The following is a 13,168-nucleotide window of genomic DNA, read 5'->3' on the forward strand; positions in this document are numbered from 1 at the left end:
GGTGAATAACGAACACCAAATAGAGTGCCGCCTGCGGTTCACAAACACAATCCATTCCTGAAGTCTGTTCGTGAATCAATTTGTTCGTAGTCCAAAGCAAATTTTCCCATAAGAGTGTATTGAAATGTAATAATAAGATAAGATGCTGCAGATGTTCTACCAGACAGTTGTGGCGAGCGCCCTCTTCTACGCAGTGGTGTGCTGGGGAGGCAGCATAAAGAAGAGGAATGCCTCAAGCCTGGACAAACTGGTGAGGAATGCAGGCTCTATTGTAGGCACAGAGCTGGACAGTTTGACATCCGTGGCAGAGCGACGGGCACTGAGCAGGCTCCTGTCAATAATGGAGAATCCACTGCATCCACTGAACAGTATCATCTCCAGACAGAGGAGCAGCTTCAGAGACAGACTGCTGTCACTGTCCTGCTCCACTGACAGACTGAGGAGATCATTCCTCCCCCAAACTATGCGACTCTTCAACTCCACCTGGGGGGGGGTAAACGTTAACATTATATAAAGTTATTGTCTGTTTTTGCCGGCATTATTATTACTCTTTAATTTAATATTGTGTTTTAATTTAATTTAATATATGCTGCTGCTGGAGTATGTGAATTTCCCCTTGGGATTAATAAAGTATCTATCTATCTATCTATCTATCTATCTATCTATCTATCTATCTATCTATCTAATTGGTTCCCAAGTCCACCAAACCCTATTATTTTTTTTCATAATTTTTTTTTAAATAGTAAAAAATCTGGAAACAAAAATGTTACACTATAAAAAACCTTTAATAATCCGAATATAAAACGTGTGGGTTTTCAGAGTGATAGACGAGCATCAGCTTCACTCTGAAGTCCTCACTCGCATTCACACACAACAAAAGGGTGAGCCTGTCCTTCATTGGCTCGTGGCCCAGCAACACCTTCTCCTCCTGCGTGATGATGTATGTCCCCTTTGGCATCTTCTTCTAAAACAAGCCGGTCTTGTCACAATTAAACACTGGATTTGGAAGATGCCCTTCCTCATCCTCAAACTTGCAGAATATTTTCACAAACGCTTCCGCAGCTGCCTTGTCTGAACTCCTAGCCTCACCACACTATGAATGCCACTTCTACGTTTGAAATGCTCAAATGTATATGGGGGGTTTTATCCTTCAAATTACTGTGCAACTGATTGTCTTGCTTTCTCACAGATCATTGCCTCACTAATGCTATCACTATGCTTTCATTAATGTACAGTAAGAACTAGCATGTACAGTATGTGCGCACGTCTGACCGCAACCAAAGACTGGGAGAGAGTGGACAGGATGCTCGGTTAGCGGGGATTTTATTTGTCAACCACAGCAATTTTTGGGCATGAACCAATTTGTTTGTGACTAGCAGACATGACTGTACATAGAAAACAGAAGGGGGCTTCCTGGATAAAGGAATTCATTTGCAATCCAGCTGGACAGGAACCGTTGCCCACAAGTATGGATAGGAGAGGGACCCCCAGGGACTCTGACAAAGCAGTGACTAGCGGCTCATATGGCAGCTGCCTCAAATAAGAGGCTTCCTCACCATCCACGATTGGCCTCTGCTGTGGGAAATTGTGCTAGAAATGCTGAAGTATTTTAACGTTAGAGGTATCCTGGCACATTTTACGACTGCAGCAGTGCACTGCACTTTGGACTTTTCATTTGTATCTGATAGTTAAAGGTTGTAGAGGGCAGAGAGTTTTCTTTAGAAAGTCATTACTTGTGCTACTTTGCTGTGGTTTATTAAAATGGCACAAGAGAAGCGCAGACATCTTGAGCACAGAATTGAGAACATCAAAAGGTACAACGTCAGGGAAGCTTTAGTGATTTAGGCCGAGTGCTGGTCAGACACACAAATGCAGTTCAAAAACGTTCTCTGAAAGCCAAAAGCCAAGTTAGTAAACCTAAATTTAAGTTTTAATCAAATTAAGCAGCTCTGCATTCCACACTAGGAAGTAAATTAAAGAGTAACTTACAAAGAGTATTTGAGAGTGTCGTCAAGTTCCATAATAGCTGCCTGGTTGCCACAGCGATAACAATAGTTTGGAGCACTGAAAATGGTTACCACATTCCGATCGTGACACCAGTTGTAGCCCTAAATAACAAAAAATCACAGACATGTTAGGACTGGCCCACAATCCCCTGTTCCCATTCACACCCCTTTACTACTAGAGCTGTAGAGCTAATGGCACGTTAATTCAGGGCTAGAGGCAGGGCTCCCCCAGATGATAAGCAACAAAGCCACAGTGAAGCTAAACATGTAAAACAAAGCAGACAAATATGGAATTTAAAAAATAAACGTGCAGCATCAGAGGATTTTAAAATTACTAACACTGAACCTTCAGCAGTACTTTAATGTTTTGCTTAAAATCAGAGATGTGCTGATTTTTCAACCCTTTTTCGAAATTATTTCAAATGATTCTGATACAAAACATTAAACATTTCACTAATTGGTTCACATAACCGCTCCAAGTAGGACTCTCTCACTTGCATAACTCCTACATATTTTGACATAACAGATGTATTCTCCCACATGATGATGTTTCCTCATCTTCAGCAACCCACTGTTTTGGGTTTCTTTATTCATTACCTCCATAACAAGCTGGTGAGCGCGGGACACAAGGGTCAGCCCGTTGGCATGGTTGAAGGTTTCTGAAATGTCTTGTCCAAAAGTGTACCCAGCACCACGGGGTGAGATGCCCCAGCCACCACGGTCGTCTGGATCGGACCACAACAGGTCACACATTGGGCCCTAAAGTAACACACACAGACATAATCACAGTGGTTATAAACAGATGAAACTCTCCATCCATCCATGTTCTAAACTTCTTATCGAGTTAAAAGACAGAAAAGTACTGCAGAAAACTGCACCAGGACCAGAAACACCTTCACGGGGTCAGTACATTAAACTGTCATACAGGTACCGAGTTTTCTTAATAACTTACATAAGTACCCCGTGACCCTGTGTTCGGATTCAGCGGGTTAGAAAATGGATGGACTTACATAAGTAACATCTCTAGCAGTAAAGACTACATTTTTATATTTGACTCATTTTGGCTCTGCAATTGTATCTCATCATATGAATCCGTGCCACTTTTATTAATCAGCATTTCTGTTGCCAACTCGGCTATTAGCGGCCTACAGTCGTCTATGGCCATGTTTTAAATGTAGTGCTCATTGCTGCTGCCTTGCAACTTCAGATGACTGCACACGAGTCTGGAATTGGCCACCTTCTGTGGTGGAGTTTACATGACACTGTCTGTGAGAATTGCTCCTGTAAAAATAAAGACAAAGGATACAACAGCAGAACAAATCAAATCTGCCAAATGCGCCGAATCAAATCGACGCTTGCTAACATGCTTCAAATCTCAGTGTTTCAATTCTAACATGGCAATGATCAGCTCCACTTTTATCAGCAAACAAGAAAAGGTTTATTAGAAACAGCACTTGTTAAACTTTGTGAACAATCACTTCACAGTAATGGCAATAATGAAGAGCTCCAAGCCTGTTCTCAAATATTTCTATGAACGTTCTATGAAGAAGTCAAATTCTGATTCAGCTGTAGATTCACTCACAATTGGGAGGCTTGCAAATAGAACTCTTGGGAAAAAGAAGGGTTTACACTATGGAGGCTGTGGACTGTCATCTACGGCCTCAAGTAGAGGTCTGATTGCAGCGAGGCAGTTATTGGTCTGGCTAAACGTCAAATAAAATCAACAGAACACTTTACAGGCACTGACAGGCCCCATTGGAAGTTCCCATTACGAGTATGAAGGCCTCTAAGCCACAGCCACAGTAGGTAAAAGCTAAAAAGGGAGGTAAGCTAGAAAATGGGTACCTCGTGAGGAACTTCTTGCAGACGGTCGAGAGCTCGAATGTGGTCCAGTGTGTCTATTGAAGGAGAAAGGCCTCCGTGCAGGCAGAATATCTAAGACAAAAAATAAAACCGTTAATCTCTACCAGCAATGCTCCATAATATAATCATATTCAAAATCACAGTACATCTTTTAAAGCGGTGCAGACTTAAAACTCATTTTTATTCGTCTAGTATGTCAACGATTTACACGTAATATTTCTACTTGCTAAAGATGAGTCTGGTTCAAGTGTGACATGTGAATGTCAGTTAATATGAAAATGACATAATATCATGGTGCATTTCATTGGTGAATGGAGGTTCTTTTTTCCCCAAACCCACAAGGCAAACATTATTACCCAGAAGCTTTTGCTCCCCATTGTTAATTGGCTCATCTTGCTCTTCTACTGCCACAGAAGAAATATGCCACATAGCATAATCTAACAGCGTCAGACTCAGTGACGGGCCTAACCCCGGATGGGTTTGCTTGTCCACTGGATTGAGCACTTGCTCGTACATCCGCGTCATTAGGCCCTTTTTAAATTCACCACCTAACATCCACATTTTTTAGATAATCAAGAGTATGCAAGTAAAACGAGCACAGATGACAGCCAGTGGATGTCTAAAAGTTGGCACAAGTGAATCTGTAATTCTGGCAGATCTTATACTCCATAACTCCTGTTAGGAGGTCCCACCTCACACACAGGGTCAGTTGGTGTCTGGTGATTTGGAGTTATTTCAGACACGTCAGAATTCTTCAAAAGAAAACAATATTTTAAATGTATTATTTTTATACTTAATGCATACCCTTCAGACCTGCACTGTGTAAAACTAGTAACCTTTACATAGAAACACAAATGTTCTTGACGCTGAAGATTTAAACTGCATTCTCTTTTTACAGTTCTCATAAATTATAACATAAGCTGTGTTTAATCGTGCATGAGCTGGACTAGCACTGGGTGTAGGGCAAGAGGCAAACGTGCAGGACTGTGCACCGATCCAGATTTCTGACAGTGGGGTCATCACCGAGGTAAAGGGATCAGAGTGGCAGCCTCACACACGTGGACCTCTAGGCCTGAATCCCATCCCAAGGCTCAGGCTGTCCTTGTGCCTGTGTGGGTTTCTCCAGGTGTGGCACTTCTCCTACATGACAAAGGCGGGCACAAGGCGAACCAGCGACTCTTAAGTTGGCCTGGTATGACTGAACGTGTGTGTATGCCAGTATTCCTGATAATAGACTCGGACTTGTCCAACCCTGAATAAATTCATCTTTTTACAGAATGACTGAAATGGATTTTTGTAGTTTGTTTTTCCCCAAATCCCGCTGTTAAGTTATAAGTATCTTAAATTCAAGAAAGTTTGTCATGTAGTTCAGAGACAAGGACATGGAAACAAAACATCTACAATACACAGAACTCCGAGGACAAGTTTTACGTTTTCTCCCTCTGCATCTCTGAGACCCAGAAACAACTAATACATGAAATAAAGGCACATCTTGGTGATACATTTGAGGGAGGCCTAAACGTCCGATGACAAACTGAAAATTCTCACCTGGCCATCTACTAATGCAGTCAAAGGAAGGTAGTCAAAGAGATCTGTGAAATATTTCCAGACGTTGGCATTGCCATATTTTCTCAGACACTCATCATAAAACCCATATACTTGTGTGATCTGCCTGCTTTCATGATTTCCTCTCAATATCGTGATACGTTCTGGATAACGAACCTAAAGTTTAAAAGAAAAAGACAAACATTATTTTAAACCAAGCTTTAAAAAGCTTGTTCTCCATCTTTGCATTAAAGGCCTTCAGAGAGGAAGAAAAACAACATTCTATCTGAATGTGAGATTATGATTTAAAACATTTTTGTTGTCTTTATTGCTTTGAAGTATTTAATTCACGACCGTCTTTTCTTACCTTTAATGCTACAAGAAGTGTTACTGTTTCAACTGAATAGTAGCCTCTGTCAACATAATCACCCATAAACAGATAGTTGGTGTCTGGTGATTTGCCTCCAATTCTGAAGAGCTCCATAAGGTCATGGAACTGTCCGTGTACATCTCCACAGACCGTCACCGGACAGCGAACCTCTTGGACATTTGACTCCTTTGTAAGAATTTCTTTAGCCTATAAAAAACACATAATATTAAATGTTATGACTATGGCAGATAGAGAAAATAATGCTTTGTCAATCCATGGAGACCAACAACTTAAAATGGCTAACACGATCAAAGCAGTGAATACATTAAGATGGGTCACGGTTGGGGAATTAAACTAACAGCCTTACAGTCCACAAAGCAAAACCTCCAATGACAAGACTGCACAGACACTGCAAAGCAATACTCACAAACCAGTCGATCCTTCAAAATGCTCATGGCGTACGTACAGTGGTGTGAAAAACTATTTGCCCCCTTCCTGATTTCTTATTCTTTTGCATGTTTGTCACACAAAATGTTTCTGATCATCAAACACATTTAACCATTAGTCAAATATAACACAAGTAAACACAAAATGCAGTTTTTAAATGATGGTTTTTATTATTTAGGGAGAAAAAAAATCCAAACCTACATGGCCCTGTGTGAAAAAGTAATTGCCCCCTTGTTAAAAAATAACCTAACTGTGGTGTATCACACCTGAGTTCAATTTCCATAGCCACCCCCAGGCCTGATTACTGCCACACCTGTTTCAATCAAGAAATCACTTAAATAGGAGCTGCCTGACACAGAGAAGTAGACCAAAAGCACCTCAAAAGCTAGACATCATGCCAAGATCCAAAGAAATTCAGGAACAAATGAGAACAGAAGTAATTGAGCTCTATCAGTCTGGTAAAGGTTATAAAGCCATTTCTAAAGCTTTGGGACTCCAGCGAACCACAATGAGAGCCATTATCCACAAATGGCAAAAACATGGAACAGTGGTGAACCTTCCCAGGAGTGGCCGGCCGACCAAAATTACCCCAAGAGCGCAGAGACGACTCATCCGAGAGGTCACAAAAGACCCCAGGACAACGTCTAAAGAACTGCAGGCCTCACTTGCCTCAATTAAGGTCAGTGATCACGACTCCACCATAAGAAAGAGACTGGGCAAAAACGGCCTGCATGGCAGATGTCCAAGACGGAAACCACTGTTAAGCAAAAAGAACATTAGGGCTCGTCTCAATTTTGCCTAAGAAACATCTCAATGATTGCCAAGACTTTTGGGAAAATACCTTGTGGACTGATGAGTCAAAAGTTGAACTTTTTGGAAGGCAAATGTCCCGTTACATCTGGCGTAAAAGGAACACAGCATTTCAGAAAAAGGACATCATACCAACAGTAAAATATGGTGGTGGTAGTGTGATGGTCTGGGGTTGTTTTGCTGCTTCAGGACCTGGAAGGCTTGCTGTGATAGATGGAACCATGAATTCTACTGTCTACCAAAAAATCCTGAAGGAGAATGTCCGGCCATCTGTTCATCAACTCAAGCTGAAGCGATCTTGGGTGCTGCAACAGGACAATGACCCAAAACACACCAGCAAATCCACCTCTGAATGGCTGAAGAAAAACAAAATGAAGACTTTGGAGTGGCCTAGTCAAAGTCCTGACCTGAATCCAATTGAGATGCTATGGCATGACCTTAAAAAGGCGGTTCATGCTAGAAAACCCTCAAATAAAGCTGAATTACAACAATTTTGCAAAGATGAGTGGGCCAAAATTCCTCCAGAGCGCTGTAAAAGACTCATTGCAAGTTATCGCAAACGCTTGATTGCAGTTATTGCTGCTAAGGGTGGCCCAACCAGTTATTAGGTTCAGGGGGCAATTACTTTTTCACACAGGGCCATGTAGGTTTGGATTTTTTTTTCTCCCTAAATAATAAAAACCACCATTTACAAACTGCATTTTGTGTTTACTTGTGTTATATTTGACTAATGGTTAAATGTGTTTGATGATCAGAAACATTTTGTGTGACAAACATGCAAAAGAATAAGAAATCAGGAAGGGGGCAAATAGTTTTTCACACCACTGTATGTGTATGTCCACTGCCACCCCATCTGGGGACACTGGACTTGTTTTATTGGATGGATTTTAGCACTCTGTCCCTCTGGGTTTGGTGCAGTCTCCATTTTAAATGATGTGTTTGATGTCCACTCAGTTCAATCATAAAGCATGATCACCTCCATCAGTAAAAATTAATCACTTAATAATCAAAGCGACTGACATGTCTGGATCATGAATTCATTCCAGTGTGGTTCAGAGAAAACCTTTTTAAAAAAAACTGCACCAACACAAATCAGTGAACCAAACATTTCACAAATCCTGTATGGTTTCACATTCACAAACATTTCAAACGGCAGAGCACTCATAAAACTTCTTCAGTGTGATGACTGGAGATGACCTCCTCCTGCATTAAGAGTTTTGCCACTTTTGTTGAAATGTCTACAAAATGCTCACTCAGCAGCAAGAATTAAAGCCGAGTGCTCAGAATGGCGCTGGACAAGTAAAATTAAGCTTAGTTTTACTAATTTCAGTTACTTCCAATATCGCTCATGTAGTAGAGTAAAAAATAAATAAATAAAGACGACAAACAATGGCATGGCATACAAAGTGAATGACGTCAGTGTGGTAACAAGAACGCCTGAAATGAATATCACACTGACACATCACGTACAAGTGGAAAAAGGTGAACAAATACGGACATTGTGTTCATGTTGGCAAATTTAAATGCAGAGATCAGGACTTTTCTGGCAGTTTAAATTGCTGGGTTTGTTTTTTTATTGTTCACATAACATTCTTTTAGATATGACACAAGTGTCATATAAATGCTCATCCTGGGCCTTAATATTTCTCTTCATAAGACAATAAAAATATCAGTTTAGTGTTACTAAACATTTGGCAACAGCTACATCATGCTTACAATTATTATATATTTACATAAAGAATAAACGTAAGCAAATTTTCCCTATTTTTTTCTGGGCTCTTCTCAAAGTAATCCAATTTTCCTCCCACCTCTCCTGAGATGTGATTGTAATGTGAACAGGCAATTTGCAATCTGGCACACAGTGTGAGCAGGTGTAAGCAGGCACCACAATGAATTTGAGCTGCACACAGAGGTGGCTGTCACAGCCCGGGATTGGACTAACAGCAATGTAAGTTTTAGTCTTTAAAAACAAAACATAGAGTTCAACATGATTTGATTTTTTATATATATATATATATATATATATATATATATATATATATATATATATATTGTGACGGGCGGACACAGCCAATACCCAGCCAGCTGGATGGAAGGACCGGGAGACAGAGCATCTGCAAGGCACTACCTCCCCCAGGACGCTAGAGGGCAGCCGTGGCACCATGGATTCCCGCAGGGCACAATGGGAGTTGAGAGTTTGGCACAGCCCTGTTGGGTTCCGTTGGGGCCGCAAGGGGGAGCTGCAGAGCACTACACTGGCTTTCAACACACCTGGGAGTGATTCCAGGTCTGATTAACGAGCCAACAGGAACAGTCCCAGGGCAACCTAAAAGGAGCCGCCTTACTCCACTCAAGGAGCCAGAGTCGGGTGGAAGAGGACGAAGCTTACCAAAGGAGGAGTGGAGGCGGAACGACAAAGTGGGAAGAAAGAAGGAAGAAGGGTCTGTATGCTTGGTGCACTGTGTTGTTGTGGGGAGTGAGGGAGATGCACTTCCCGTGTGTAAATAAATGCGTGCTGTGCTGAACTCGTGTCTCAGCCTGTCTGTGTCGGGGGCAGCGGAGTGCCCCTGGTTTCCAACTATATTATTTATTTACCACTTTGAGCACTTTGACCTTCATTATTTTTATGAAAATGTGCTATATAAATAAATGTTGTTATTGTTGTTGTACCAGTAACAGCGCACTGTACGAATACATACAATAGCATTCTAGCTATTCTCACACAATCAGCATCTCTTTGTCATCAATGGATGGCATTTTGTTCTGTCTCATTTGCCTCTGCAATTCTCTTTTGCTCACTGTGTCTGTGTCTTCACTGTATGGTCTGTTCTTTGCTCTCAGTTGCTCAAGCAATTGTCTTTTGCTCTGAGTCAGCCTGTCGTAAATGCTGAGTATGCTCTTCATAGTTGTCATACTCTTTCTCTGTACTTTTAGCATTCGTTTGCTCAGAGGTTGATGTGCTTGCTGCTTCCTGAGCAGCTCTTCTTTTTTCCACCCTAGCGGCCCGCTACTTCTCTTCTTTCGTCGGCATCTTTTTACATTAAAACTGATTAAGTCAGTGTTTGTGTTGAAATTATTCAGTACGTTTTCTTTAAACTTAAATCATTCTTGAGGCAGATTGTAGACTTAAGATATGAAGAGGTAGGGAAAGTGACGGCAAAGATGGTAGGAATGAGAACGGCGCCCATACATATGTGCCACACTGCCACCCTTATTGCCACAAGTTGATTCTACAATAAATAAATATAGGAATAACCTTGGAAGTCAGTCATCACCCTGAAAGCGGATAGTAGACATCACGTAGTATATGTGTACCAAATTTCAGGTCAATAGGTCAAACAGTTTGCGAGCTACAGGTGATTTAAAATCCTGGACAGACAAATGAACAGCCACGATAGCACATTATATAAGAAGATATGTATAAAAATATACATACAGTATATAAACTACAAAAATAAGAAGAAAAGATGTTCACAAGGGAAAGGCAGCAGTAATACCACCTGGCTAGACGTCTAAACAGGGTGACAAGCAACACTGACAGAACTGAATCATCTCCATGTCACTGATCCACTGCCATCCCGCTCCCAACCAGCAAAGTAGCACAAAGACCTTTCATGCAGCAAAGGGATGACCGATTATTATAGAATCCAGAGATTTCAAAAGAACAAGGTTATAAAAATATGGCTTCCACAGACTAGAAGAAAGAAAATCTGGGAATATGTAATGATAGACCAGTACCAACATGATCATAAAAGTGGTCAAAAACAAAAAACGTCCACTGTATGGAGGTGAGAGGGAGAGCAGTTTTGAGATTTTTCAAGTAACAGATTCTTGGGTCAAGCGTCTACATTGTCAAGTAAAAATACGTTAGCTTCAGCTAAAAAGAAAAAAAGAGGAAAGAATGACAAGCCCCCCATCTCACTAATTTACCGGCTACACAATCATTTAAAGTGTATGCAAAAATGTGGCATAGTGTAGTTCTAAATCTAAACAATCCAAAAAGGTCTTTTACTTTCAAGGGTGCCATGCGTTTTGTGATGATAAATGATTTGTTTGGCATTTTGTTATAGTGGGGGGTCTGTAATTTTTTCCCCATTTCTAATGGGTCCCTGGCCTGGAAAGTTTTAGAAGTCCGGTATTAAAACTTCATATTTGGCTGAACCACACTCAGGTCAACCCTAGGACTGATGATATACCCATTCATACATTTTCAGAAAATACATTGAACCAGCTTTAAAAACAAACTTCGCCAGCTCCAGATGTCTGGCAAGTATCAGATAGACAAAGGTTGCATTTAAACCCCAAACCTAAAGTGGTGGTGGGGGGGGGGTTTGGGATTCTGCGTACAGATTATCACTGAAAAATAAAAAAGACAATCGGTACAAGTACTGCTGCTCAAACGTAACTCATTTACCTACAAATAAGACCCCCAATTAACACACAACTACACACACTCTTATAATGTGTAAAAACTGGAGCCCTCAGATCAGGTTATTGTAAATCTGTGGAGTGTGCCCCCCCCAATGGCAGTTTAAATGTGACATGTCTTCATTATAAAACTCCGTTGTTACAGTGTAAGAACCTTAGGGAAAAAGGCAACAATTTGTATTGTGGCAGAAAAACCGAGCTTTCATCCACAAAGTTGAACACAGTCAACTAGTTAAAGTAATCTCAAAAATGACAACTGTAGAGCGTTACAGTTTGTTAGACAAGGTCAAGAAAAACTCAGCTTACTGCTGTGCCAATGCCATTAATAACAGTCAGCTTCTTAGCCGACAGCATCTTGAAAGACATAAAACTGCAGTGTTACATAATATACAGTCACTGCTCTGAACAGTTAATGACGTGTGCTCCCATTACGGCAAAGGGTCTCTACAGTTCAAGTTCCCCACATTTGGCAAAGCAAGAGTCGTCTTTAAACCAGAGTTGAAAATACACTTCAGAAAGTAGAAAGACTTAAAATGTTAAGTTTCTTGAACCCCAAATGAGCCTGGCACCTCTTCTGCAGCAGGCAATGACACAATGAAGGAAGTGCATGCTGTGGGGCTCAAGATCAATAAAGAGAAATACACAGGACTTGAATGTAATATGCGGCTGAGGGCATCTCCTTCCAATGTAACAAAGGTATCCATTTCAGTGTACAGTTTTTAAAGAATGACACAAACAACACAGAATATTTGATTTTCCTTACCATGTGCACATACTAGATTTACTGTAAAGTAACTTAAAAATTAAAGCCGGCTAAAAACCAATCCTAAAAATAAAAATGTAAGCATTACGACATCAGTGCTATATGACTTAGTGCAGGCGTGTCAAACTCATTCAACTAAAGGCTATAAATATCACTTTATATACGCGATGCACGCAACTCCCACCACATTTCCTCTATAAGTAGCACACACAAGTACTTCTCTGTTCATCACAATTTTAAACTCTGCCTCATGTCTGTCATCTAACTGGCCTAGATGAAACTGTAAATGTCCAATGTCCCTTGTCCCATTCCCTCCTACAATTTTTAAGAAATGATGCCAAAAAGAAAACCTGCACTTCACTAGAGAGATGGGGTGAGCTAAAAAGAAGTATCACATTTCAAATGTTTATTCTACAAAAACGCTACAAGATAAAATACATTTAAGTACGACACAAGAATACAAAATTGATTTTTTTTTACCACGGTGTTTAAAAATTTTGTCTTCAAGGTGGTGGCCATCATTAGCGATACACTTTGAGACGATTTCTGGACACTAGCATGACTCGTTTGGCCATTTCGTGGTGAATAGCGTCCTTGAGGGCTTCAAGGTTTTGAGGTCGGTGTGTGTGTGTATATATACCTTCGACTTGAGACAGCCCCACAAGAAGAAATCACATGGAGCGAGATCAGGTGAACATGAAGGCCACCCGATATCACCGCACAGGGAGATAAGCTTCCCCAGAAACATCTCCCGTGAAACTTGCATGGATCTCCGCACCGTAAGAGCTGCTGCTCCATCCTGTTGAAACCAGGTATCCACAATACATCCATTTCTTCAAGTTGGGGCTGCAAAAAGTTCTCTACCATTTCAATGTAACATTCTGAAGTGACTGTAACGGTAGAGGTCTCTACCTCTCGCAATGACCTTGAGAAATG

The 13,168-nt window shown here is 40.9% G+C and overlaps 1 protein-coding gene across 1 annotated transcript in view; it reads right to left on the reverse strand.

The window, feature by feature from the left end:
• Positions 1-13,168, reverse strand: part of ppp2cb (protein phosphatase 2, catalytic subunit, beta isozyme) — a 52,935-nt gene that overhangs the window by 1,481 nt on the left and 38,286 nt on the right. The window contains exons 2-6 of the mRNA XM_028805395.2: positions 5,782-5,991; positions 5,418-5,591; positions 3,852-3,941; positions 2,604-2,765; positions 1,990-2,108 (exon numbers count right to left, since the gene is read on the reverse strand). Coding sequence (XP_028661228.1) covers positions 1,990-2,108; positions 2,604-2,765; positions 3,852-3,941; positions 5,418-5,591; positions 5,782-5,991 — 755 coding nt within the window. The remainder of the gene's footprint in view (positions 1-1,989; positions 2,109-2,603; positions 2,766-3,851; positions 3,942-5,417; positions 5,592-5,781; positions 5,992-13,168) is intronic.

The sequence above is a fragment of the Erpetoichthys calabaricus genome, chromosome 7 (assembly GCF_900747795.2).
Source record: "Erpetoichthys calabaricus chromosome 7, fErpCal1.3, whole genome shotgun sequence".
Lineage (NCBI taxonomy): Eukaryota > Metazoa > Chordata > Cladistia > Polypteriformes > Polypteridae > Erpetoichthys > Erpetoichthys calabaricus.